Below are 25,053 nucleotides of genomic sequence, written 5' to 3'. Positions count from 1 at the left end.
TTAAACTAATTATTAAAAAATAATAATGAAATTAACATGGTTTTAGTTAAAAGAATTGAATTATTTTTTAAAAGTTTAAGTGTTAAATTTGTTTTAAATTTTAGTGAAAATCATTATTATTTTTTAAAATGAATTTAAGTGTTAAATCTATATTACGTTAAAGCATGCCGAACTTCGTACACCAAAAAGCTTACAGACCAACTAAGGACAGGATGCCTAGGCGCGGTTAGTTTTTGATGTTTCTAAGATTGAACACTTAAACTAATTTTTAAAAAACAATAGTGAAATTAAAAGGGTTTTAGTTAAAAATTATGAATTATTTTTTTAAAGTTTATTTGTTTTAAATTTTAGTGAAAATCATTATTATTTTCAAAAAATAAGTTTAAGCGTTAAATCTATATTATGTGAAAACATGCCGAACTTCGAACACCAAAGCTTACGGACCAACTAAGGACAGGATGCCTAGGCGCGGTTAGTTTTCGACGTTTTTAAGATTGAACACTTAAACTAATTTTTAAAAAACAATAGTGAAATTAACATGGTTTTAGTTAAAAGATATGAATTATTTTCTTAAAGTTTAATACTTTAATTGTTAAATTTGTTTTAAATTTTAGTAAAAATTATTATTATTTTTTAAAAATGAGTTTAAGTGTTAAATCTATATTACGTGAAAACATGCCGAACTTCGAACGCCAAAGCTTACAAACCAACTAAGGACAGACTGCGTATGCGCGGTTAGTTTTGGACTTTTTTAGATTGAATAGTTAAACTAATTATTAAAAACAATAGTGATAGTGAAATTAACATGATTTTAGTTAAAAATTATGAATTACTTTCTTAAGGTTAATTGTTAAATTTTAAATTTTAGTAAAAATCGTTATTATTTTTTAAAAATGAGTTTAAGTGTTAAATCTATATTACGTGAAAACATGCGGAACTTCGAACACCAAAACTTGCGGACCAATTAAGGACATGATGCCTAGGCGCGGTTAGTTTTCGACGTTTTTAAGATTGAACTAGGCCTGGGCATTCGGGTCCGCGGGTCGGGTTCGGGTAAAACCCGATCGGGTACGGGTATGTCGGGTATGGTAATCTAGGACCCAATAGGGTAAACTGAAAATAACGGTTCGGTTTCGGATCGGGTATGGTCGGGTTCGGGTCGGTTCGGGTATCAAATTTCAGAACCGGTAAAAACCCGAAAAATTCGGTTCTTGCTTGTTTCGGGTCGGGTACGGGTATTTTCTACCCGTTTACACTGTGGTATAAATTTTTTACACTGTGGTTCTTCTGTTACACTCTAATTGAACAGAATAAAACCTAAAGCATTTAAATACATCTTAAACATCCAATTCAAATCATCCAAATATAAAGAGTTAAAAGTCTTAAAGACATAAAATACATAGAACATTTCAAATACACATGATTCAAATCCAAGAAAAAAAGACAAGTTGACAAGAAGAAGTGCCAAAGTAGAAAACTGGAGAGGACACATTGATGACTAACCTTTGTATCTCACTCATTCATTTTAAAGGCTATCAGCTCCTTGACCTTGCATATTGAAAACAAATTCTGGTTCACCTAGTTCATGCTCTATAAAAAAATGAAAGAACATGAATTAGAATCACAATATCATAACATGATGTTAGAAGTAAAAAGAGAATAGAATCAGAACTTACTTCTCATAAGATCATCTTCCAACGTGATGTCCTTAAGTAGTTGTTGTATTGTGGAGACGCCTCTTTCATTGATATGGATTTCACATTTTAGCCATTGCTCAACGCACATCAACACTTCCACCATGTAATGTGAGAGACAGCTCCTGAAAGGACTCACAACTCTACCACTTGTGCTAAATGCGGATTCTGATGCTACGGATGAGACTTGCATTGCAAGTATATCTTTAGCAATGAGTGAGAGAATCGGATACTTCCCAGTATTGACCTTCCACCAAGATAACAAATCATATTCTGTGCCTTTTAGAATGACTGGAGTCTCCACAGTCTCTTTCAAATACACGTCCACCTCATTAGATGTATTGCTCAATCTTGTTTCCTTCACAATCTCATCAAACACGTTTTCCATATTTTCATATAAAAACCCATTACGCAAAACTGGTCTCTCAGAAAAATCACTTGCACCTTGATCTTGAGACTGAGACTGACTCTGGCTCCATGCATTTTCTGACTGCGTAGATGACCCAGCAGTACCACTACCACTACCAGTTTTATTAGCTAAACTGTTTCTTGTATACTCATCATACAAATCAGTGATGATGCCATAAACTGAATCTGAAAGATGAGTAGCCTCCACAGTACCTTTACCATATAGCCTTTCAAAACATAACTCAGCAAATTTCATTTTCTTCCTCGGGTCAAACACACTTGCCACTATCACAAGCCTATTCATTTCAACTTTCTCCCCAAATGCATCCCAATACTTACCCAACTTTGCTAACATAGCCTCGGCTTTATTCTTTAGGCCATCATCATTGTATCTTAATGCACCTAGGTTTCTAGTAATGGAGACTATCTCATTGTAGAGTTTATGAGCTGCAACATAGTTTGAAGCTGAAAGAACCAATGTGGACTTATAGAAAATCTCAAGAATCTGAACTAACCTGTCAACTTTCTCCCAGTCATCTCTCACAGCTGGTCCAATCCTCTTTGTTCCATCCTCTTTTTCCTGAAAGTAATCATTATATGGTTTATCCTCAGCCTCCATCCTCTCAAATGCTACACGGAACTTTAGAGCTTGGTCTAGCATGAGATATGTCGAATTCCATCTGGTCTTGACATCTAAAGGTAGGCTTCCCCTTTGCAGCTTCCCTGTTTCAACTCTAAAATCAAAAGATTTCAGTCTAGGTGTCGAAGACCTCACATAGGTGATGCCATTGCGAATAGCAGCCACACAGCTATCAATCTCTGTTAATCCTTCCTTCACCACCAAATTCAGAATGTGAGTAGCACACCGCAAATGCAAATACTCACCTTTAAGTATCAAAGCTTCACTTCCATACACCCGCAGCATTTCTTTCTTGAATTTGGTCATAGCTGAACTATTGGCTGTAGCATTATCAACAGTGATGCAGAATATTCTCTTTATACCCCACTCAGCTAAACAAGCCATAAGAGTATCACATATTGTCTGACCCTTATGATCTTCTACATGCTTGAAGCTTATTATCAACTTCTTCAACTCCCACATATTATCAATAAAGTGAGCTGTTACTACCATATAACTAGCTGAAGTATTGGGACAAACCCATATATCTGTAGTCAATGACAGCCTCTGCTTATTTTTCTCGATAATCTTCTTCATGGCAGCTTTCTTAGTGACATAAACCTCAACAATCTCTCTTGTAGCTGTTCTCCGAGAATGAGGCTTATACAATTGAACTTTGGAGCAAAAATGTCTCCAAGCTAAGCACTCTATAAAAGCTAATGGTAACTCAGCTAAAACTAACAGCTCATTAGATGCTTCTTTAAAAACTGCTTCACTGACCTTACTAACCCTAACACAACCACCAGAACCATCAGGAGTTAAAACTGTTTGAGTTTGATGTATATTAGCACTTTTCCATACCTGGAATGCCTTGCAGGTATTTTCAATATGCTTCTTCAACGTGGAGGTTCCAGACTTGGTTGGACACGCTAACTCTTTCCCACAGTAATTACAATTACATTTGTCTGCAACCTTCTCTTTTCTGGTGAAATGATCCCAAACCCAAGACCTTGCCCTCTTAGTTGACTTACAACCACTACCCCCTGTCCCTGCATTGTCTTTCCTCTTGTTTGCCTTGCTATAAGTAGGAGTTTCAAACTCTTCGTCTGTCATATCATCTTCATGGTCCATTGGAACATTTTTATCTTTTGGTTCATCACAAGACGCCATCTGCAACTCAACACAATTCAAAGTCATTCACAATTCAAAGACAAAAAAAATTGTGTCATTCACAATTCAAATTGTGACATAAAACAGATTTAAAAAAGACATGCTTCTTGATTAAGGACACAAGTAACTAAAGTATTGAGACAAAACAGATTTAAAAAAGACACAAAATAAAACAAAGAAAACCAACACTTTTCTCTTAGTTTACATGAAAAAGACAAAAGAAGAAGCAAGCAGAAGCAGAGAAGCTCACATGGTTTCTTGATTAAGGACACAAGTAACAAAAGTGTTGAGACAAAACAGATAAAAAAAAAGACACAAAATGAAACAGAGAAAACCAACACTTTTCTCTTAGTTTAAATGAAAAAGACGAAAGAAGAAGCAAGCAGAAGAAGAGAAGCTCACATGGTTTCTTCATTAAGGACATAAGTAACAAAAGTGTTGAGACAAAACAGATCAAACCAAAGACGCAAAATAAAACAGAGACTGAGTCAAAACCGATTAAAATCAAGAGTCAAGACAAACAGTGTTGAGACTTGAGAGTTGAAACTAAAAGCCTATGTGAGTCTCTTACAATTCTCAATCTTTTTAGCACCATAAACACAAAATTGCAGTGAATTCAAATCAATTTTATACTAAAACCTAAAGCTAAATCAATTCAACTCCAACAGGTACAACATTACAAGTACAACATTAAATCTCAAAAAACACAAAAGGAAAATCGATTCTTCATCGTTTTCAATCTGTAAAACCCTAAACCAAAACTTATCAGAGAGAGATCATGGACTAGTGAAACCGGAAATTACCTCTGAACGGTTTCTCGACAAGGCGGACGGTGGAGAAGTGACCACAGACGGTGTGGGGTTTGTCGTTTGAGTTTCCAGGTTTGAATCGAAAATGAAAACTGTGGTAAATGAGAGAGTAGAGAACTAGGGTTTTTAATCGGCGGGAATAGAGGAATAGAGGAAGCGAAGAATCGGCGGGAATGGAGGAAGGCAGGAAGCGAAGAAGCTAAATGGGTTTGAGACTAAAACCTAAGCTAATCGGGTTTTCGGTTTACACCATTGGGTATCGGGTAAAACCCGAACCCGACCCGATACCCACGGGTAAGTAATAATAGAACCCAGCAGTGTAAAACTTACATACCCGTACCCGCCCCGAACCGGGTTTTTCGGGTCGGTTCCGGTTCGGGTACTCGGGTACGGGTTTTTTGCCCAGGCCTAGATTGAACACTTAAACTAATTTTTTGAAAATAATAGTAAAATTAACATAGTTTTAGTTAAAAATTATTAATTATTTTCTTAAATTTTAAGTGTTAATAGTGAAAATCATTTTTTTTTAATGAGTTTAAGTGTTAGATCTATATTACGTGAAAACATGCCGAACTTCGAAAACCAAATCTTACGGACCAACTAAGGACAGGATGCCTAGGCGCGGTTAGTTTTCAACGCTTTTAAGATTGAACACTTAAACTAATTATTAAAAAATAATAGCGCAAAATTAACATGGTTTTAGTTAAAAATTATTAATTATTTTCTTAAAGTATAAGTGTTAAATTTTTAATTTTAGTAAAAATTATTGTTATTTTTAAAAATAAGTTTAAGTGTTAAATCCATATTACGTGAAAACATCCCGAACTTCGAACACCAAAGCTTACAGACCAATTAAGGACAGGATGCCTAGGCGCGGTTAGTTTTCGACGTTTTTTAAAATTGAACACTTAAACTAATTTTTTTGAAAATCAAAAGATATATTTATTAAAGTTTTTTAGTGAAAGTTTTAAATTAATTAGGTTTAATTTAACTTAAAAGAATGTTTTAAAGAAAAGAAAAACATGAAAATGATAATGTACCTTGTTGGGTAGCAAAGAAGGCCCATTCCAAAGTCAGATTCGTCCTTTTGTTTGGGCGTTAACGAAAACGCAGCCCAATAGTTTCACTTGAAGCCCAACTCCTTTCCTTGTTCTCTGTCGTTGGCTCTCTTCTTCTTCTTCGACATCCTTCAATCACGAGCCTTTGTTCTCATCGATTTTACTTTTCTTTGTGCAGGTTCAATCAAGGAACTCAAATTCAACAGTGCAGCCATCGAAACTCCAAAACTTCAACTGTCCCTCTTTTCCTGCTTTCTTCCTCGCATCATTAGCAGACGGTGAAAGTGTTGCGGTGGAGATCATACAACAGAGAATGGCGATCAATCTAGGAAACGTGACGATCGATCTCAGAGAGACGGTTATCAAAAAGAAAAAGAAGAAAGATTAGAAAGAGAATGATTGATTTTGATTCCTGAGAGAGATGAAAGGGTATTTATATATAAGGAAAGCTTCTTCAGAAGAAAATAAAAGGAAAAGGGTCGCTTCTTTCCTTTTCTTTTGAAGTGTTTTGTTGTTTCCTTTTTTCCACAATTTTGGTTGTTTCCTATTAATTTAATTGATCACAACGTTAACAGAGAGTGGTGCATTGGTGGTGATGGGAAGTCATATATATTAATTTAGCTTCATCCAGTTTTCAATGTAAAATCTTGATTTTCCTCCAAGAAATTAATGGTTCTTAACGTCTATTTCAAACCAAATTTTACTAAGAGCAACAATAAATCCTCTATACTTGGACCACCTTACATGAGTCAACAAACTTGCATCTGATATGAGTCATGACCATGTAAAATACTTAGAGCGCGTATTATAGATTTTATGTATATGATTGAATATACCAATTAAAAGGCTACATCTTATAATGCATGCAAGTTCTTAAACCTAATTATTCAACTAAATGATGCTAATTTACTATTAATTAGACAAGAAAATTTAAACTAGTCAATATATATATTCTTGGTATATTCCACATCTTAACAATGATCATGACAGTCCAAATGTGTCCATAAACATTTTTGGATTTGGGTTTCTCAAGTCTTTTCTCAAACCAAAAAAGGTAAAGAAAGTTCAAAGTTTGGTTCTATCAAAACTAACCTGATCTCACAGCTTTCACCTATACTGCTATACATCAGATAAGGAGAGAAGATGACATGTGAACAGGCAAAGGAATGTAAAGAAAACAGGAGATGCTATGATCTACCTGAAAAGATGATCCAAGATAGCAGTTAAAATTAAGAAGGTAACATCCTTTTGGAACAAATGCTTTGTCGATCACTGGCAAAGTTTTGATCAGATGGAAACTTCCTTTACCAACTGAATCAGAATTTGAATACCTCCTGACAATTAGGGTTAATGACCTTTTGTTGTTTCTAACTCAATGAACGCATGGGAGACAATGAAAAGTTCCAACATACATTTCCTTACTAATAAGTTCTGTTGCTCGATGACAGTTTGGAAGGATAGATTGCTAACAGTGGCATTTGCAACTTGCAAGACACAACCAAAATACGACTAAGACACGCACAAGTCAAATGAATATGTGAGTTTCAAGAGAGAAACATGGAATGCACTCAATAAGTAACTTTAGAATCTCTAAGAACTAAAAATGAAAGAGGCAGCTTAGAAATATTTACTGCCTGTAAAGTCTTGATGTGTGTACAACAGAGTTAATATCTTACTTCTTTACTAGAATCTTCTTTAAGAAACCAATAGATGGTGAGGGTCGGAAATTGTGATAGGTAGCAAAAGATAAATATGTGTAGCTTAGACCCGCATATTCTTTGAAACACTATGTGAATACAAGGTCAGTTCAGATAAATGAACAGTGGTGACAAAGATATTACTAGTTAATTCAGATGCACTTCAGAACAGAGAGTTCTTCTTCTGGTCTTTGATTGGGGAACTGTTCCTGAGCATTTAAAATTTATAGCCGTTTGTCCTTCAACTGAAATGAATCCATTAAAGCAGACAATTTTGCTTAGTTTAATTTGCTGAAATCTCATTTACTTGAACCCTCAAGCTATTATAATGTCATCAAAACTGTGAATGTTTGCAGAAAATGTTAGTGAACATACACAAACATTTTCATCAAATTTTCATGGACCATACCTGCGTCCAAAGACCTATGTAACAATGTTGGAAGACCAACTTCAGCTGCAAACTTTTGGCTTCTCTTGCATTTCTCGTCACTTCATATAAAAATAAGGGAGGTCTCAGAAACAAGATATGACTAATTAAGAGCAGCATTTCACACATTCAGACATTACTAATTAGTTAGCAGGCATATCCTGAAAATGAGGGTTACTGGTTTCATATTTGCTCATTGGTGTTTTAAGTCTGAAACATATATATCCTCTGGATGAGCTCAGGTTTTTTAGGATTCGTTTAAGCTTCAACAAGAATGAATAAGCCTTGCAAATGGAAGCATAAAGAAGCCAGAAACACTGATCTTAAACAATTCCGTGGCTTCAGAAGTAGTTAGCTGAGCTAACTTAGCTCTGCCTCTTTTGGGGGAACAAAAATTTGTTATTGGTCCCATGTAAGTAAAGTACATCAAGAACCAATGACCTGCAACAAAGAAACCCTCTACCTCTAATTAAGCATCCATCTTAATTCATCTAAATATCGACATGTTATGATGTATATAATATAAGTATTGTTAATCAAAGCAAATGAGAAAAGAACAACTTGAAAAAATGGAAGAAGATGATTTATATTCATCACTCATCACCTTTTCTTTATTTCTCTTTCCGTACATAACAAGCAAAAGAAACGTGAGAGAGAGAAACCCAACCCAATTCTAAACCGGAGCTCCGGTTTAAGACTGGGTAGGGCAGAAAGTGATCAAGTAGTTAGATCCGGTACAAGTGAAAGTGCTCGAAGCGTCGTCGTAAGCGTAACTATAAGCGCTAGGGCAAGCGTTCTTAAACATGGACGAGTAATACGTCGGAGAACAAGTTTGCGGCGTCGCGTGAGCACCAGTACAGCAAAATTCCGGCGAATTAAACGCCGCACAAGCGCTCTTGCACGCGGCGATACTTCCTGAATTCGGATCCATGATCCTAAGCTCGCTAGGGCAAATCTCGTTGATGTCGGAGACGCAGCCTGCGTATTTGCAATTTCCGAATCCTCCTTGTGGTTTGATCCCCATCTTGACATTGTATCCGTCGACGAGGCTCACGTCGTAGAAATCCATGCCGGCATTGCTTGATCCGACGGTGAATTCGGCTAGAGTCGCTGGAGGAACTCCGCCGCCGGTACATTTTAGAACGCCGCCGCAGTCTCCGGTGACGCAGGTACCGTGGCCGGAGGCATCAAAGTTGCAGCCGGTACGAGCCCAGAACCGGCCTGACCATCCCGTAGGAGCCGTGAGCTGTACGGAAGCGCCTGGAGTCAAGGGAAATCCGCCGTCGCCGAGGGTGACGCTGTTGCCGGAGAGAGTTCCCGGCCAGACGGTGTAAGGACAACTGTTCAGTAAAGTGAACACGGTGGCGGAATCAGCAATGCCACCTGCAATTTCAAAACTGTTAACAAACAAAAAAACTAAATATTTCTTGACAATTATAATAAAAACAGAGGATAAGATAAAGACATAATAAGTGAAAGAGAGAAGAAACAAAAACAGAGTGGGTTTGAGGTTGTTACTTGTGATGAACACGAAGAAGATAATGTGAATACTGGAGATTTTCGCCATTGCAAATTGGATTTTGTGTTTATGTGATGTGGATGATGATTTGTGATGATGATGAATCTCTGACACCGATTCTCTATTTATAAGTGCTGGAGACTCAGAGGTTTAGGTTTAGGGATATCAACTTCATTTAATTATAATTTTTTTTGTCTTCTTGGAAAATGTTTGTAGTTAGCAGATAAAAATTTGTGCCGACTGTTAGCCCCTTTTCTTTGTCAGTGTAAAATTTATTTGCCTTGATGATTTTTTTCTTGCGTTAATAAAAAGAAGATTATGTCTCATAGTTTCAATTATATAATTGACTGGATTTCTACATGTGTCTTCTTTGTATGTTTAGATTTAGAATTACAATTCTACATGAGCTTGTGTTGTCCTAAGAAAAATGTATCAATAGACATTGTTTGGTTTTGTGTTTCTCAAATCTTTCCCAACCAAAAAAGTAAAGAAAGTTCATGAAAGTTGGTTTAGTCAAAACAAACCTGATCTCATTTGCACCTACTCATACAAGGAGATAAGATGACACGTGAACAAGTTATAGTTAGGCATATAAAGAAAACAGGAGATACTATGCAAGATGATCCAATATTCCAATGCATCCAGTTAAAGAGCGTTGAGCAACGGTCTTCTTACTCTCTCTCTTTCTCATCACCTGCAAAAAGAAGGTAACATCCTTTTGGGACAAAGTGGGTTCTACTATGCTTTGTCGATCACCGACAAAGTTTTGCTCATACGGAAACTTCCTTTACTGACTGATTCAGAAGTAAGAACACCTTTTGACAAGAAGGTTTAGTGACCTGTTGTTGTTACTAACTCACTGAACACAAGAGTTTCACAGTTCCAACATATCAACTTTTCCACAGTTTCAACGTATCAACTTTTCCTTACAAATTATGTTGCTAGATGTCAGTTTGGGAAGAAGATTGCCAACAGTGGCATTTGCAAGACACAACCAAAATGTGAGTAAGACACAAGTCAAATGTCTATGTGAGTTTCAAGAGAACAACATGGAATACGATTAAAAACTAACTGTAGATGAAAGAACTTACAATGAAAAAGGCATCCCAGAAATCTTTTCTGCCTGTAATATTATTTCTTTCTATACAAAGAAAGAATTGTATTTACAACAAAGTTAATGGTTTTTAACTTGTTTACAAGAATCTTCTCTAAAACAGCCAGGTGAGGGTCGGAACTTGTAATATGTAGCAAAAGTTAAATATGTGCCGCTTAGACAAGCATATACTTTGAAACAGCTATGTGAATACAAGGTTAGATAAATGAATAGTACTGTCAAAGATATTACCCCTGCAAATGTTGCGATGCACTTCAGAACAGAGAGTTCTTCTTCTGGTCTTTGACTTGGGAACTGCCCCTGAGCATTGAAATCGGATAGCAGTTTGTCCTTCAACTGAAATGAATCCATTAACCAAGCAGAAGATTCTGCCTCGTTTGCTGGAATCTCCTTTAGAAGAACTCGCCGAACGTGGATATGAACTTCTGAAGGATCCGTCCCGAATACATTGTCCATGAAAGATGGGCAGCGAGGTTTATATGCGATAGTCAAATCATATACTGCATTTCAAGAATATGACGTAAGAACAGAGGATTGGGTTCAATAAAAAGGAAATGCCTTGTTCAGTTGATTGTGGTCATGAGGTCCCACATGCAATAATAGTTTGCATAACATGTGGCTTGGGGTACTACTATATATACCAGGGGCACATTTTTTTATCAAAATTTCATGAACCATACCTGCATCCAAAGAGTTATGAAGAACTTCTAAGCAAACGCCAAAACCCCTTGTTTTTGGTAGAAGAACGTTTGATAGTGCTGGAAGACCAACTTCAGCTGCAAACTTTTGGCTTCTCTTGCATTTCTCTTCACTGCATATCAAAATAAGGAAGGTCTCAGTAATATGAAAGAAAATATATGAAGAGCAGCATTTCAAACATTCATGCAATAGCAGGCAAATTATTGCAAATGAGGGTTACTGGTTTATAATATTTGCAAGACAGATGCACAATGGTGTTAAATATCCTACCAAGGAGAAACTGAAAGATATCTTTGAAGATTCAGATTACTTATGAATTAGCTAATATATCTAGAGCAGTTAAAGATACGTTGCAACATGTTCTTAATGTAGGTTCATACGTGAAATCGGTTCCTTCCGGGAATAGAGCAAGCCATAAGGGTTCTTGAGGATCCTTAAACGATGAAAGCATTTGAAGCAAAACAGGCTCGTCGACCTCCCGCTTCCTCTCCACTGGTATAAACTCCAAAACATGGAAACCCCAGCCAAAAATAGGTAATTTCATCAAGCTGCTCTTGAGCACGTATTTGATGTAACCAAGACACCGTTTTCTCAAGGCAATATTCCACAAATACATCCAATCCACCTCTGTCCTGTGATTTGCAATAAGCAAAACACGTTTCTCAACCGGAATGATGTCTCCAGAGAACACCACGGTTGTCCCATTAACCGTTTCAAACAGGTAAGGCCACAAAGCTAACCAGTGACCAAAGATTAACGATATAACTTTTCTAGATTGATGCACACTCAGAAGCCGTAGACCTAGAGCAGCTATTGGTGCAAAGTACAGCAGGAACATAAAAGCAGTAGAGAGAAACACCAGTAGAATCATCAAGCCCCTCAGAATCCTAAGCGGAGTCAAGGGGCGGTTCTTTAAGTTATCAGAATTCAGATCCCCGCAAACTTCCATCTTTTTTCCAGACAAACTGCAGCAATGAGAATCAAATATTACTCAGTGCCACCTAAAGTTCCCCATAAAGATTGAATTTTTTGTTTTGTTTTTTTTTTGGTAAAGACAAAGATTGAGTTGCCGACATGAGACTAGAAAACCAATGTAAGAGCCTAGATATGCCATTTGAGTAACCTAAAGCAAATGTTAAGATCCCAAGTCTTTGATACTTGTGACCCACATAGATATTTCCCAAACAATCATGTACAGAATTTCGAAAGAAACAGTTCATCTAACAACGACCAGACGAAATAGAGATCCCTAATCAACACAACCATGAAGAAATTGTATATAAAGACCCAATTTTTCTTTAATTTGTATGGAAACTTACAAAAGTAGAACTTTTTTTTGCAAATTTATCTCTCAGGAACATGAATTAATCTCTAAAAGCAACAATGAACAGAGAGTTCCGTATCTATGAGCTGAGTGGAAGATTCAACAAGCGAATAATGAATGATAAAGATTCGTCATTTAGTTTAGTATCTAAAGCTGCATAATTTAGAATCTATAATCATCAATATTCCAAAACAAAAACGCAGAAACCATAGAAAAAAACATCCTCAAATTGGGAAAGACTTGTGAATACCGCAACTACAATTCAGATCCCACGTGATATATAAGATCAAAGAGACAGAGCAAGAGAAACACTTCTCACGTATCTGAAGCACAAGGAACTCGACGAAGAAGATAAAGTACCTGGAGAAGTATGAAGAGCGCAAGAAGTTGGCGAAGACGAAGAGGATAATTGTTAAATGGTAGAACAGAGGAATGCGAATCTCACAACGAAGTTTCAAAGAAGGATCCGTTTCGGGTCGGATCTAATTGTAATTGAGACGCAGGTGATCAGAGACGGTAGGGTGCACTGTACTATAGCGATCTGATTCGCTGAATGCGAAAAAGGTCAAAAGTTGCAGCGAAGACAAATATCCAAAGCTGACACTTGCGACCCTATAAAATTCTCCTGGCGTCGTTACACTTTTGAAACTCAAACGTGAAGCAAACTCTAATTGATACTTTTTCTCACTTAGTATTATTATTGGTTGTATCAAACAAGAATAAAATCCAAGCTTTTAATGATTTATTTTTTCATTTAATGCTATATAGCGCTGGATTTTTTTTCTCCAAATTTTGGATCTGAAGTTCTTTTTATACGATTTACATGGGGACCAGATGTTTTTCTCAATTATTTATGTGACATTTATTTTTTATTTTTACAAATGTTAAGTTTATTTTCTTCTAAAGTTAAATTTATTGGGTAAACTAAACATACATGCTAATGCTATACCCAAAAAAAACATAACAATTCATGTATAAAATGGTGAAGAAAAAATCGTGTCTAGTTGATTATTTTTAAGTACAAAATTTCTTTGAATTGTTTTCTCTAGTTGTTGTTGATAAAGAACGGTTTAGTAAAGGGAAAAATATCGTTTAATAGCCGAACTTTAAAAAAATGCCCGTTTAATACATGAACTTCTTATATGGCCAATTTAAACATGAAGTAAACGTTGATCGACCAATTTAAACATGAAGTATTCGTTGATCAGGCCAAAAACCACACGCCGTTATCAGTCGTTAACAGATCCGATAATAACCGTTAACGATTCTGTTATTACCTAAAACGACGTCGTTTTAAGCTTAATCGAAATCCCTAAATCCCCAAATCGACGTCGTTTTCTTCGTTTTTGACGCCGGCCACGAGCTTTGTCTCCGACATTTGGTTGAACTAGAATTCCATCTCTGCCACCTGGCTCTGAAACGCTTCCGCCGGTGGAGCTTGAACTCCGTCTCAGACAATAATCTCAGATTCACCTCGAGCTTCAACTCCAGCATCCACAACACTCTCTGCTTTGCCTCGAAAATCGGCCTTAAGGTTCTAAATTTGGGGATTTTTCAGAATTAGGGATTTGAAAATCAATTTGGGGTTTTTGGAGGTTTAGATTAAGCCCAAAACGACGTTGTTTAGGCAATAATGGAATCGTTAACGAGAGTTAAATAGCTGTTATCAGATCTGTTAACGACAGATAACGGCGTGTGATTTTTGGCCTGGTCAACGAATACTTCATGTTTAAATTGGCCGGTCAACGTTTACTTCATGTTTAAATTGGCCATATAAGAAGTTCACGTATTAAACGGGCATTTTTTTAAAGTTCGGCTATTAAACGATATTTTTCCCGTTTGGTAAAATATATTGGGCTCGTTATTGTAGAAGAATAAAGAAGTTATTTCTTTATTATAATAATGAAACCATTTGATTATAAGAAATAATAGCATTGACCAAGAAAGTAAACTATTTAAAAGTGACAGTAGACCAAACATGAGGATGTAATTGATCGGTTCAAAAGTTACATCCGCCACCGATTCGTCAACTTACAGTAAGGGGTACATAAGCAATAAACTAAAAGATTGGATTAAAACTGAAATAAGTAGTAAAATATGAGGGTTTATGAAATAATTTAACCAATTCACGGTGCCGTCGAACTTGATATTTTTTTTTTCTCACTCTCATTGAGAATAATCGGGAGAACTTCAGACATTGCTCTGCTCCGACCGAATCTCATCATCTATCAATTCATGTGTGTTTTAATAAGTGATTCCGTAGGAGAAGAGCAATGCCGATTTCTATGGAGCTTCCAGTTTTCTCCACTCTCCGAGTACCATTGCTCTCTCGTTTAGCTCTAGTTCCTACTTTTGGAATTCCGTTTTCGTCCCTTGGTGCTTCGGCGCGATTGAATTGTACCGCTCGAAAGGCGCGTCGGATTTGCGTGATGTGTTTGGTGAGGGATTCGGCTCCGATGGAGACATGCGAGAGAGCTGGAGAAGATGGGTCTGAGTTCATTGAGGTCGTTGTCATCGGTAGTCGCAAGGAGTCTATCATTGATTCTTGCTTGGATTCTCCTTTCCCTTCTCTTCCTCTCCGATTTTGGTATATATAGTTTATTTATATTCGTCTTATGATTCTGTTTTATCTACTAGCCACTTTTTCGAAATCTGATGGCTTTCCTAGTACACTGTTACTTACACTCCTAAAGTGTGTAGCTTTCTTCTCTTATGGCTTAAATGGATTATCTATGTTCTGTGTAAGTGATCAAATTTAACTGACAACTCTACTTTTTCAGGAGTATTAGCAAGGACAGCTCTGGAGATTTAGTGTTACAGCAGAGGCTCAGTCAGCAAGGTCCATAATTTTTTTTCTTTCATGTTTCTTCTTGCCTTTTGAATCTGATTATAAACAGGTTCTTGAACAACTAGCATATATTTAGCTAGCTGTTCAAGAAGATAAAGAGGGATACGCTATCTTTCTTACTTATCGCTTCTCTTTTTATGTTTACAGAGAATGCTTCGAAGACCATGAATCCAATTGAGCTGATAGAATCACGTCCAAGGGCCTTCATCCTTGTTTGTACTTTTCTTGCCTATCATTGTTTGTGTTCTGTTTTCTGTTGTGCAATTTGCAGTTCTAGCCTTCTTTATAACTGAACAAGATACTAATGGTTTTCAATTTTTCCCAAAATTTTATTTTCGTGGAACAGTATTGGCCGACCATCTGATTCTGCTTAAACTGTTCCCCTTGCCAGGTGGCTACTGCTGGATATGGCTCTGACCAGGCTGAAGCTATTAATATTCTTAGTGCAGTAAGAACTGGGGGTAACTTAGCTGTTGCTGTGCTATTAAAGCCTTTCAGCTTTGAAGGCCGAAAGCGTCTAGAAGAGGTAGTTTTTTGTTGCTTCTAAAGTTGTACTTGTTTGGTATGTACCAAAAGAGCCAATTTGGAATTTCATTGTATTGTGGCAAAGTCTTGGTAATAGGATTATCAGTCTTCAAAGTAGTTAGTTATGTCTTTGGACTGTTTTGCTGGAGCTGTTAGTAACTTGTATACCTGAATTTATAGAGAATAAAACTAGGTGGAGAACTTTCGAGTGGCTTCATGTTTTTCCAACAGTGCACATTCCCAAATGTCTGTCATCTCCATTTCCTGTCAACATTTGTTTATTGTATACTATTTCATATAACAAACTGAAAACAGCCCATCAAATGACATCCCTATCTACAAGCTAGTTCAACTACATATAGTATCACTAGTTAGAGTCTTTTCTCTTGTTCTAATTTCCCAGGTTGTGTGCAGGTTAACGAATTGGCTAGAAAACTGCAGCAACACACCAATTTCTGTATAGGTACGTCTATTAGCATTATTGAATATTTCCTGACACAATACCGTCAGAAAAACTACCTTCTGTTCTAGTAGTTCTGCTGACCATGAACTGACTTTAATTTGGTCTTTGTAGATATCGACATAGAGGTTTTACTACAGAAGGATTTGGTAACTTTGGACGAGGCGCTGAGAAATGCAAACAATGCTGTTTCCATGGCAGTAAATGCAGCTTCCGCTCTGATAAGTGTAAGGTTACTTTTCTCCTGTAGCTGTCTCTCATATTATACTCAAATTTTTTGTCATTTTCATATATGGGTTTATTCAGGGGATGCATGTAAACTTCATCGATGCGATGCATAAAGATCTCAAAGAACTTGAAGGTTCAGAAGTAAAAATGGTAAGTTTCTTGGCATTTTTTCTTTTGGGTTTAAGTGATAAAGATCTTCATAGTCTTACCTGTTCTTGAAATTTCATTTGTCTGTATGGTATACTCACCCTTAGTTTTAGCTTGTCGTCAATCCTTCAACTCTCTAATGTGCAGATTCTAGAAAGCTACAAAGAGGCAAAGGTTGGTTTTGGAGTTGGTCACAACCTTAAGACTTCGATTTTACGAGCTATATATGACTGCCCATTCTTTCGCCCTGGTCTAAAGGTATTTCTAATCTCTTAAAGAGCTTTGCATAGAAGATTCATCCGTCCTACTTAAGTTCTCGGTTTGATTTTTCTTCTCCTCTATACACTCTTTGTTGAGTTGTTTCCCTTTTTCAAAAAAAGATGAAGCAGGTTGATCTGATAATAATTTGAATATAAAAACATTATTCGAGGATTTTCCGAAGGAGCTAGTGTATTTGAATTTTTTTTAATTGTGTGTATTTTGGCATTTTTCTTGAAAGTATGCTCCTTGAATCTCTTTTCTTACGAAATTACTTTGAAACTATTTTCGTAGAAAATTACGTTATTCAAGTAACCTTTTTCATCTCAAGTCTCAACCATGTTTTCTCCAACCTGCAGGATCTAAACGCTATTATATGCGTTGTGGCTAGTTCAGCACCTCTTCAGAAGAAGGACGTGAAAACAATTCTTCGTACTTTTCGTCAAACAATGGAGTATAGTGGAGATATTATAGTATCTACTGTTCATGAACCTGATCTGGAGCCTAAAGTGCGTGTCACAACGTTTTTTATTCTAAGGTGGGTCTTCATGTTTGATAACAGCTTACAATATCAAGCTCATGCATATGGTTTCATATTTAGCTGAAATTCAACAAAGAAAAGTAATTATATGGTTTCAGCATTTATACCGAATATTTTATTTGTCTGATTAAGATCTGTGATGGTTCTGACCAAGACTCAGATTCTATATCTCGTGACCACTTTTAAGCACTAATGCAAGTCTCATATGTCATCGCAGTTCTTCAGAAGAGGATACATCCATCAAAGGCAACATTTTTTCTGGTCTTGTTCCTTTTGTTTTAAATATCTTCACGAGATATCGTTCACAGCTCCAAAAAGAAACAAATAGTGGACTTCGAGAGACTCCAGTTTCCATTAAAGGTTCAGCAGACTCTATTGACGTAAAAAGTTCGAATCAGAATGTTGAAGAATTTGAAATTGACTCTGAGGACCTCCTGGAAATTTCTGAGAACGGTGATAGTGAATACTCATTAAAAGAGGGGGGACCATCCAGAAACAGTCGACTGGATCTTGAAGATGAAAATATGGAAGGTACAAAATTTGAAGACAACTTTCTGTTGCTACTTATTTTTGTATGTAGTTTTGGTCGAGATGCTTCATTACTTGTTATTTATAGGATGTTGAAGTACTGCCCTCCTAAACTACTTTAAAAGTGAATGAGAATCATCTTTTGTAGATTTTGGTGCTATCCAGAGAGAGCCAATTGCCAATTGGAGTATGGATCCGGGATATCAGATTGAGCAGAAATGGCCAGCTGATTCTGGAGACTCTGCAGTGCTTAGCCTGGGCATTGTCAACCTTCCTGTTGGGGTGAGACCTTCAAAGAAGTTGAACAGTACTCTTGGTGTTGCCAGCCAACCCTCTCGAAAGGCTGATTCCAGAGAAGAATCATTTTTCAACCCTAATGGGTCGACAAAAGACTCTAGTGATAATGCATCTACCCTGCTATCTGAGAAATATGCTGATTTTACAAAGCAAAGAAATCTATCCGCTCGAGCAGCGTCTATGCTGGTAAGTAGCAATGTACCAGTCTATGAGGTTGAGATATAAAATATCTTCTTACTAGTGGGCTGATTTTTCAAACAATAATGCATATAGAGGCAAAGTGGTCTCTTTGGTTCAGGCTGCAACCATGATGAAGATTCGTTTTGTAAAAACATCGTCCAAGTCGATGCCAACTGACAGAATTTTCCAATTTTAATTCTTAGGAAGCTGAACGAGATTCATCAAAGAGATGGAGCCCTATTCTCGAGATGCAGTACAGAGGAGGACTTTTCAAGGGAAGATGCCAAGGAGGCCTTCCCGAAGGAAAGGTAATCCGTCTTGTTGGTTTTATTCATTGAAGCCAATTCATCAATGGATCCTCTTCCTATTTTTGAGACAGGCTTTTTAGTTAATCCGAAAGTAACTGCTTCATATTCCCACCAGGGTCGTTTGGTACTTGGAGATGGAAGCATATATGATGGAATGTGGCACAACGGCAAAAGATCTGGTCTTGGAACATTCTACTTCAAGAATGGAGACGTGTTCCAAGGCACATGGAGAGAAGATTTAATACACGGAAAGGTGAAATAGTCTTTTGTCCTTTTCGAATTTTTATTAGCTTATTGAGACTACACTTTTGCACAAACTGCTTAGTTTCACCAAGTCCCTAAGACTTTGTCAAGCTAGTGCCATGTAAAATGCGTTTCCTACTTCCCCAATCTATCGAATAGGTTTGAGAAAGGAGTGTACAAAAAGATCTCTTATTAGAAAGACAAAAACTTGTTCATTTGTCTTGCAGGGTTGGTTTTATTTCCACAAAGGTGATCGATGGTTTGCAAATTTCTGGAAAGGAAAAGCCAGTGGCGAAGGCCGGTTCTATTCGAAGTCCGGTGAGATATTCTTTGGACATTTCAAAGAGGGATGGCGACACGGACAATTCCTCTGTATAGATGTGGATGGTACAAGGTCAGTGACTCTTAAAAAAAAAATAACTCATCTACTTCTATCTTAATCAGAAAAAGAGCAACCACAAGTTTATTCAAAAATTGTTGATGGCTATTTTCTACAGATACTCTGAAACTTGGGACGACGGTGTTCTTATTGACCGGAAACAAATGGATGCCGGAGATTGATATCGTCCGGCAATGTTGTAACTATATATAGTGCATATCGATTGTCTTTTCTCAGGTTATTATTATGACAAAACGTAATTCACAAAAAGTATTACTTTGACTTACTACTTTTCTTTGATTAGATTTAGATGTTAACAAAGAAACGAATTCAATTCTGAAGCTACGTGACTTTTCAGTTCCTTGCAACCTGAGAAAAGTGACGAATCTTGAAAAGATCATAATAAGCTACAATAATCCAAAACTATTTATATTGATTTCGTTGATATACATATTTTGCGTCGGAGAGAAACAACACTACAATGAATCCTATTCCATCTATATCATACAACAACAACAGAATAAAAAAAATCTGATCTCCAGTTTTCATATTTTAGCTGAAGTCTGATTTTTTTTTTTTCCGGATGATTTCAATAACACAAAAATGATTGGGTTTATGTGGTGGTGTGAACAGCCTTGGTCATCATCATTGAACGCGTCTTGCAATAAAACTTCAAGTAGAGCAACGTGATAACGGCGTTAAGAACAGAGTTAAACAACCAAGCACCGATACCGTTACAACCGCCGCGTTTGACCAGGTGTATACAGAGTACGCCTACGTGGCAAACCGTCATGCACCCTAACAGAATTGCTTGACAGTTAACGACAAACGGAAAACACGCGCCACGTAACCCAATCTCCGTCCAGAATCTGTAACCGTATACAACGGCGTACGAAACGGTCGTTAACAGTATCGCTACTACCTACAAAAAACCAAAAACACGAAGAACGGTTCAAATTTATAAATTCGGTTATTGATTCCGGTTTGGTAAACCGAACGAAGCGGTTAATTTATACCTGAAAGGATTGGGAATATTCGAGCCAGAGGAAGGAGATACAGAGAAGAGAAGACTGGTTAATGAGCTGAAAGAAGCTGAGCTTACGACGTCGTATCACGGAGAAGAAAGTACGGAACAAGTGAAGAAATCTTGAGAGGTAAAACGCGTATGACCAGAAGAACACGCGCCCCGAAGCGCGTGTACCTACGGGAAAACAGAGGAACCATTGGAGAGCCGTGGTGCGTGTGCGACGCCATAGCCAGCGCGTGTCTCTGATCTCTGCTGCGGCGGAGAGGAGGATTCCGACGAAGATGACGGCGGAGACTATGGAAATGGTTAAGCTGTGTAGAGCTGGGATTGGACCGAGGGAGAATCCGCGGCGGCGGTGACAGAGGGAGAGGATTATGAGGAGGAGGAGGTGGAGAGTGACGGCGGCGATGACGTAAGATGAGACGGCGGTGAAGAGGAAAGACCACGTGGAGGCGTAGGATTGGGTTGGACTCCAACGGAAGTTAACGATCGTTGGATGCTCCGCTAGATAGTAATTCAGAGTCATTGGTATCAAATCAAGATCACAGTGGTTGTGTTGTGTGATGTGAAAGAAAAAGGAAGAAGAAGAAGCAGTTGAGAGGATTATGAGGAGGAGGAGAGAGAGAGAGATTCTTGAAGAAGAAGAAGCAGTTGAGAGGATTATGTTCTGTTTCTGTGTTTCTTGTTTTTGCTCACCGGCTTTGCTCTATTTTTATACTGTTTCTGTATTTCCTCATTTTTTGTGTGTTAAGAAATAAATTTTGAATGCGATTCATTGAACATGTCACGGTCAAAGTTGACATGTCTAAGAAGAGAGATTAACATGTTTACAATCACTTTATTCCAATATCATTAAGTTTTGTTTGATACTCTTTCTTTTGTCACGTAAAACGTTGTTTTCGAGTTATTGTTTTGTTATATAAAAAAAAAATACTTACCATTTGCAATGATTTGTGTTAAAATAAAAATCTTATGTTATTTAATCATGGATTTTAAAAAGCTTTCTAAAATCTTATGTTATTGAACTAGTGGTTTGAAAATGAACTTTAAAATCTACTATTATTAGAAATAATTTAAACATTAGATTTTTAATGAATTTAAGAGATTGTAGAAGATTTCCTTGCTTAAAAATGTGTGTTCAAATTTAATTGTAAATCCTTGATTTAATAACATATTTTCGATACAATATTCAAATCACCAATCTTAACAATTTACGTGACTTAACTTTTCGTGCAGGTTGAGAATATGATACGATTGTTTGTTTTTAGCAAAAAGAATGATACAACTGTGTATTTTCTATTTTGGTAAGGATAATGAAAGTTGCTTACAGTACCGTCTTAAACTATAGAAAGATCTTTGGTAAAATTAAAAAAAAAAACAAACTCTCTTAATAAAAAAATTTTAACACAAGGTTTTGAAAACAAAGATAATGTAAATTTTGAATTATTAATTATGAGTTATAATTTGCAAACTAAATAAAACTTGTAAAAGAGTTAGTATAATTTTTGATGATTAGTATTTTATAAACGTTATTTTATATGTATCCAAGTAGAGTTTGGTCTTGGGACAAATCCTAAATCCTTCCAAAAGAAATATTGTATATGCATCCGTAGATCGATTTCGCATTTGTAAAAAGACTATTCTTCAAAGGAGAGCTATTAAGTATTAAATTTTTTTTAGTCTCACAAATTATTATAAATTATCTATGTTTTATATGAGTTAATATTTTTTTTTAACACCGCTTCTGGTCTCCGTGTAATCCTGGGCACAGCTCTGGTAAGACGGGCCTCGTTGCTTAGCCGCATAGCGTACAGGAATTAAATGCAAATGCAACAAGACTTTATAACCAACTATAATACTTCCAGAATCCATAATATATATATATATATATATATATATATATATATATAATTTGGACTTCACCAGTCACCACAAGTTATATGTGAAAATAAGTTAATCCACCACGTATGATATTTGTTGGAGGATCATGTTCAATTTCGAACCTTCCTATAATTCCAGTCAATTTGATTCGTTGTACTAAGTACTCGATAATAATATTAATAATACCGTCGTCTAGAACGAACTTTTGTATCTGAACTCTTTAACCATAACAATAAAAAGCATTTTATACGTGTATAAGGTTTAAGCCTCGTTCTTTAAAAACAACATTAATTGAGTGGGTGTTCATTTCTGTACTAACTATTATTTTAGTTGCTGATATGTTTAAAATCGTAAGCTAATCACAACAATTGTTACCAAAAAAACACACAAATATTTAACTGCTATATCAATTTTGTAGCTATAAAAGATTGATCTCTAACTTTATCTAAATTATTTTATTCATAATGTAAAATTATTTCTTTGGGTACAAGGTGACCAATAAGATCATCAACATCTAGAATCCAGGAACAGTCAAAATCACAAGTTCTATGCTCACACTATCGTAGACATTTTTATGGATTGTTTGAACTTTGACTTTAATTATTGGTTATGTATATGTTAACTTGACGGTTTTAAAGGTAAATGAGATTTCCAAAAATTACATTTTTTCTGTCAACCACGTTCCAAAAAATTACATTAGAAATTTAGAATCACGAAACGATATTTGGAAACAAAAACATTAGTCAAAAGTCAAAACCGACATTTAATATGATTTAAAACCGACGAAATAAACTAATTTGATTTAAATTAAGTTATTAAGTCTGAGAAAATCAAATAATCATCTGATAATTACATCGAGGAAGCTTCGTCAGCCATAAGAAGAATATTAACAACTTTTTTCCTCTTTTTTTTGTTAATCCGTTAGTATATTAACAACATTCTTCTTCTTCTTTTTCATTCATCGACTCTTTCTCTTCTCTCTCGCTCGTCTCGTCTCATATCTGCGATCTTGCATCAGGAAACCTCTCTCTCATCGCCGAGGTAAATCTTTCCTTCAACGCTGGAAAATTGAGTTTCCCTTACCGTAGAAATCGAAACTTTGTATTTCTCTGCATGTTTGATCAATTCTATAGGAAACGTTTTAAGGGTTTTAGAGATTTTCATCTCATTCGTCATTTCATTGCATGTGTATAGGAAAAAAAAGATCTTTCAATGGCTATCAGCATGACCATCACGAACGAAGAAGATGCATCGAACAACTTTGGATGCAACATCTGTCTTGAATTGGCAAGAGAACCAATCGTGACTCTATGTGGTCATTTGTTCTGTTGGCCTTGTCTCTACAAGTGGCTCCATTACCATTCTCAATCTAATCATTGTCCTGTTTGTAAAGCTTTGGTTAAGGAAGATAGTCTGGTTCCTTTGTATGGAATGGGTAAGCCATCTTCTGACCCGAGATCGAAACTCAGTTGTGGTGTTACTGTCCCTAATCGACCAGCTGCGACTAGGATTGAAACAGCTCGTCCTCGTCTTGGAGAAAGACATCATGGGTCTAGTTTCTTTGGTGGGCATTCAGGTTTTGCTGCGATGCCAACTGGTACACGGTTTTCCAACTTCTTGTTGTAATGGAATGTATCTTTTGATGAATCTGAGTAGACCGTGTTCTGTTTTTTTTTTTGACAATGTTTTTGAAACTATTATACATTGTCTACGATTTTTGTTATTTTGACTATTAATGTTTTGAGCTACATTTACAATATTCTTATGTTATTTCATTTCTTTGGAGTAAGTGTTGCATCAGCTTGTAATATTTGATTCTTCAATCTTCCGGTTTGCGAAAAGTCATAAGCGTGTTCTCATGTTACATCTGCATATTGATCAATATTAATGCTGGTTACATTATAGTAGGCTAGATACCTTAAGCACCGATCTGATCCTCTTCATAAAGATGTTGAAGCTTTACATTTAATCGTGTAAGTGGAGCAGATGGCAAAAGAAAATATGGAAATTAGCTAAATGACAATGGTATGATGTAAACATTTTTTTGACCATGTTTCATTGTATTTAACTCTTACGGAAAATGTTATTTTTTTCCCTTAACATGTTATTTCATGCGGCCATCTAATTTTCGAAATGACGATGATTCTATCTTGTAACATGTTATTTTTAATGTGGATTTTCTACTTTACCAAAAAAAGAGATAGAATTTAGGATTTGAGTTTAAAATTTGGTTTGGTTAGAAGACCATGCAATAAAAGAGAGTTATGTGATTTTCCACCAAAAAAAAAAAAGAGAGTTATGTGATGAATTATACATCCACTTAAAAGAATACGTTGTTGTAGAAAAAACTCATTTTTCCCGTAACAGTTAAGCAAAAGAGAAAACTAAACACTAATTAAGGACAATATGTCACATACATTGCTGGTTTTTCTAGTTTTCACCTCCGATATTGCCATTTGGAAAATTGTCCCCATTAAACTATCTTTGACTTCTAAAAACAAATATTTCATCCCAAAATTATGTCGCATCAAATAGACTTTATTGTTGTTCTATCTACCAGATGAAGCTATCTCAGCACATGATTGGTGGTTAGCCAGAAAATACTAAGTAGAGGATCCCTAATTTGTTTGATGGTTCCATTAGATCTCGGTGAGTTGAAAATTTT

The 25,053-nt window shown here is 36.2% G+C and overlaps 5 protein-coding genes across 7 annotated transcripts; 2 read left to right on the top strand and 3 right to left on the bottom strand.

The window, feature by feature from the left end:
- Positions 1 to 8,440: 8,440 nt before the first annotated feature.
- Positions 8,441 to 9,646, bottom strand: LOC9323634 (pathogenesis-related protein 5). The gene is made up of 2 exons (XM_002887524.2): positions 9,401 to 9,646; positions 8,441 to 9,265 (listed from the first exon to the last, which is right to left on the bottom strand). Exons 1-2 carry the CDS (start codon positions 9,447 to 9,449, stop codon positions 8,574 to 8,576), a joined length of 741 nt encoding a protein of 246 aa, XP_002887570.1. The 5' UTR covers positions 9,450 to 9,646; the 3' UTR covers positions 8,441 to 8,573.
- A 785-nt stretch (positions 9,647 to 10,431) lies between these two features.
- Positions 10,432 to 13,246, bottom strand: LOC9325069 (probable 1-acyl-sn-glycerol-3-phosphate acyltransferase 4). 2 transcript variants are annotated; one of them, XM_021035578.1, is made up of 4 exons: positions 12,899 to 13,246; positions 11,595 to 12,179; positions 11,196 to 11,326; positions 10,432 to 11,015 (listed from the first exon to the last, which is right to left on the bottom strand). In XM_021035578.1, the coding sequence occupies exons 2-4, from the start codon at positions 12,161 to 12,163 to the stop codon at positions 10,576 to 10,578; spliced, it is 1,140 nt and encodes a 379-aa protein (XP_020891237.1). In that variant the 5' UTR covers positions 12,164 to 12,179; positions 12,899 to 13,246; the 3' UTR covers positions 10,432 to 10,575. The 2 variants fall into 2 exon arrangements, with proteins under 2 accessions (XP_020891237.1, XP_020891239.1); XM_021035580.1 differs by lacking the exon at positions 12,899 to 13,246 and adding an exon at positions 12,789 to 12,892.
- A 1,350-nt stretch (positions 13,247 to 14,596) lies between these two features.
- LOC9323633 (protein ACCUMULATION AND REPLICATION OF CHLOROPLASTS 3) lies at positions 14,597 to 19,821 on the top strand. Its single transcript, XM_002888959.2, has 15 exons — positions 14,597 to 15,125; positions 15,319 to 15,377; positions 15,534 to 15,598; positions 15,778 to 15,912; positions 16,326 to 16,374; positions 16,486 to 16,598; positions 16,678 to 16,749; positions 16,894 to 17,004; positions 17,364 to 17,542; positions 17,763 to 18,076; positions 18,222 to 18,556; positions 18,754 to 18,858; positions 18,974 to 19,111; positions 19,329 to 19,495; positions 19,599 to 19,821. Exons 1-15 carry the CDS (start codon positions 14,812 to 14,814, stop codon positions 19,660 to 19,662), a joined length of 2,220 nt encoding a protein of 739 aa, XP_002889005.1. The 5' UTR covers positions 14,597 to 14,811; the 3' UTR covers positions 19,663 to 19,821.
- Positions 19,822 to 19,882: 61 nt separating this feature from the next.
- Positions 19,883 to 21,348, bottom strand: LOC9325068 (elongation of fatty acids protein 3-like). The gene is made up of 2 exons (XM_002887522.2): positions 20,497 to 21,348; positions 19,883 to 20,402 (listed from the first exon to the last, which is right to left on the bottom strand). The coding sequence occupies exons 1-2, from the start codon at positions 21,031 to 21,033 to the stop codon at positions 20,094 to 20,096; spliced, it is 846 nt and encodes a 281-aa protein (XP_002887568.1). The 5' UTR covers positions 21,034 to 21,348; the 3' UTR covers positions 19,883 to 20,093.
- Positions 21,349 to 23,242: 1,894 nt separating this feature from the next.
- LOC9325067 (E3 ubiquitin-protein ligase RMA1H1) lies at positions 23,243 to 24,145 on the top strand. 2 transcript variants are annotated; one of them, XM_021035951.1, is made up of 2 exons: positions 23,243 to 23,429; positions 23,583 to 24,145. In XM_021035951.1, exon 2 carries the CDS (start codon positions 23,601 to 23,603, stop codon positions 24,012 to 24,014), a length of 414 nt encoding a protein of 137 aa, XP_020891610.1. In that variant the 5' UTR covers positions 23,243 to 23,429; positions 23,583 to 23,600; the 3' UTR covers positions 24,015 to 24,145. The 2 variants fall into 2 exon arrangements, with proteins under 2 accessions (XP_020891610.1, XP_002889004.1); XM_002888958.2 differs by having other exon boundaries at positions 23,243 to 23,430; positions 23,586 to 24,145.
- The last annotated feature ends 908 nt before the right edge of the window (positions 24,146 to 25,053 follow it).

This window comes from Arabidopsis lyrata, assembly GCF_000004255.2.
Source record: "Arabidopsis lyrata subsp. lyrata unplaced genomic scaffold ARALYscaffold_2, whole genome shotgun sequence".
In the NCBI taxonomy this organism is placed as follows: domain Eukaryota; kingdom Viridiplantae; phylum Streptophyta; class Magnoliopsida; order Brassicales; family Brassicaceae; genus Arabidopsis; species Arabidopsis lyrata.
This window is presented reverse-complemented; position numbering and strand designations above follow the sequence as displayed.

What these genes read in the sequence shown, in the direction of transcription:
- LOC9323634 (XM_002887524.2), bottom strand. Translation starts at nt 9,449, where the DNA reads ATGGCGAAAATCTCCAGTATTCACATTATCTTCTTCGTGTTCATCACA. An exon ending in CTTCTTCGTGTTCATCACAA is followed by an intron (nt 9,266 to 9,400) that starts GTAACAACCTCA and finishes TTGAAATTGCAG; the next exon opens with GTGGCATTGCTGATTCCGCC.
- LOC9325069 (XM_021035578.1), bottom strand. Translation starts at nt 12,163, where the DNA reads ATGGAAGTTTGCGGGGATCTGAATTCTGATAACTTAAAGAACCGCCCC. An exon ending in CCGGAAGGAACCGATTTCAC is followed by an intron (nt 11,327 to 11,594) that starts GTATGAACCTAC and finishes TTTGATATGCAG; the next exon opens with TGAAGAGAAATGCAAGAGAA. An exon ending in TCATAACTCTTTGGATGCAG is followed by an intron (nt 11,016 to 11,195) that starts GTATGGTTCATG and finishes CTTGAAATGCAG; the next exon opens with TATATGATTTGACTATCGCA.
- LOC9323633 (XM_002888959.2), top strand. Translation starts at nt 14,812, where the DNA reads ATGCCGATTTCTATGGAGCTTCCAGTTTTCTCCACTCTCCGAGTACCA. An exon ending in ACAACGTTTTTTATTCTAAG is followed by an intron (nt 17,543 to 17,762) that starts GTGGGTCTTCAT and finishes ATGTCATCGCAG; the next exon opens with TTCTTCAGAAGAGGATACAT. An exon ending in AAGATTTAATACACGGAAAG is followed by an intron (nt 19,112 to 19,328) that starts GTGAAATAGTCT and finishes TTTGTCTTGCAG; the next exon opens with GGTTGGTTTTATTTCCACAA.
- LOC9325068 (XM_002887522.2), bottom strand. Translation starts at nt 21,033, where the DNA reads ATGACTCTGAATTACTATCTAGCGGAGCATCCAACGATCGTTAACTTC. An exon ending in AATATTCCCAATCCTTTCAG is followed by an intron (nt 20,403 to 20,496) that starts GTATAAATTAAC and finishes GGTTTTTTGTAG; the next exon opens with GTAGTAGCGATACTGTTAAC.
- LOC9325067 (XM_021035951.1), top strand. Translation starts at nt 23,601, where the DNA reads ATGGCTATCAGCATGACCATCACGAACGAAGAAGATGCATCGAACAAC.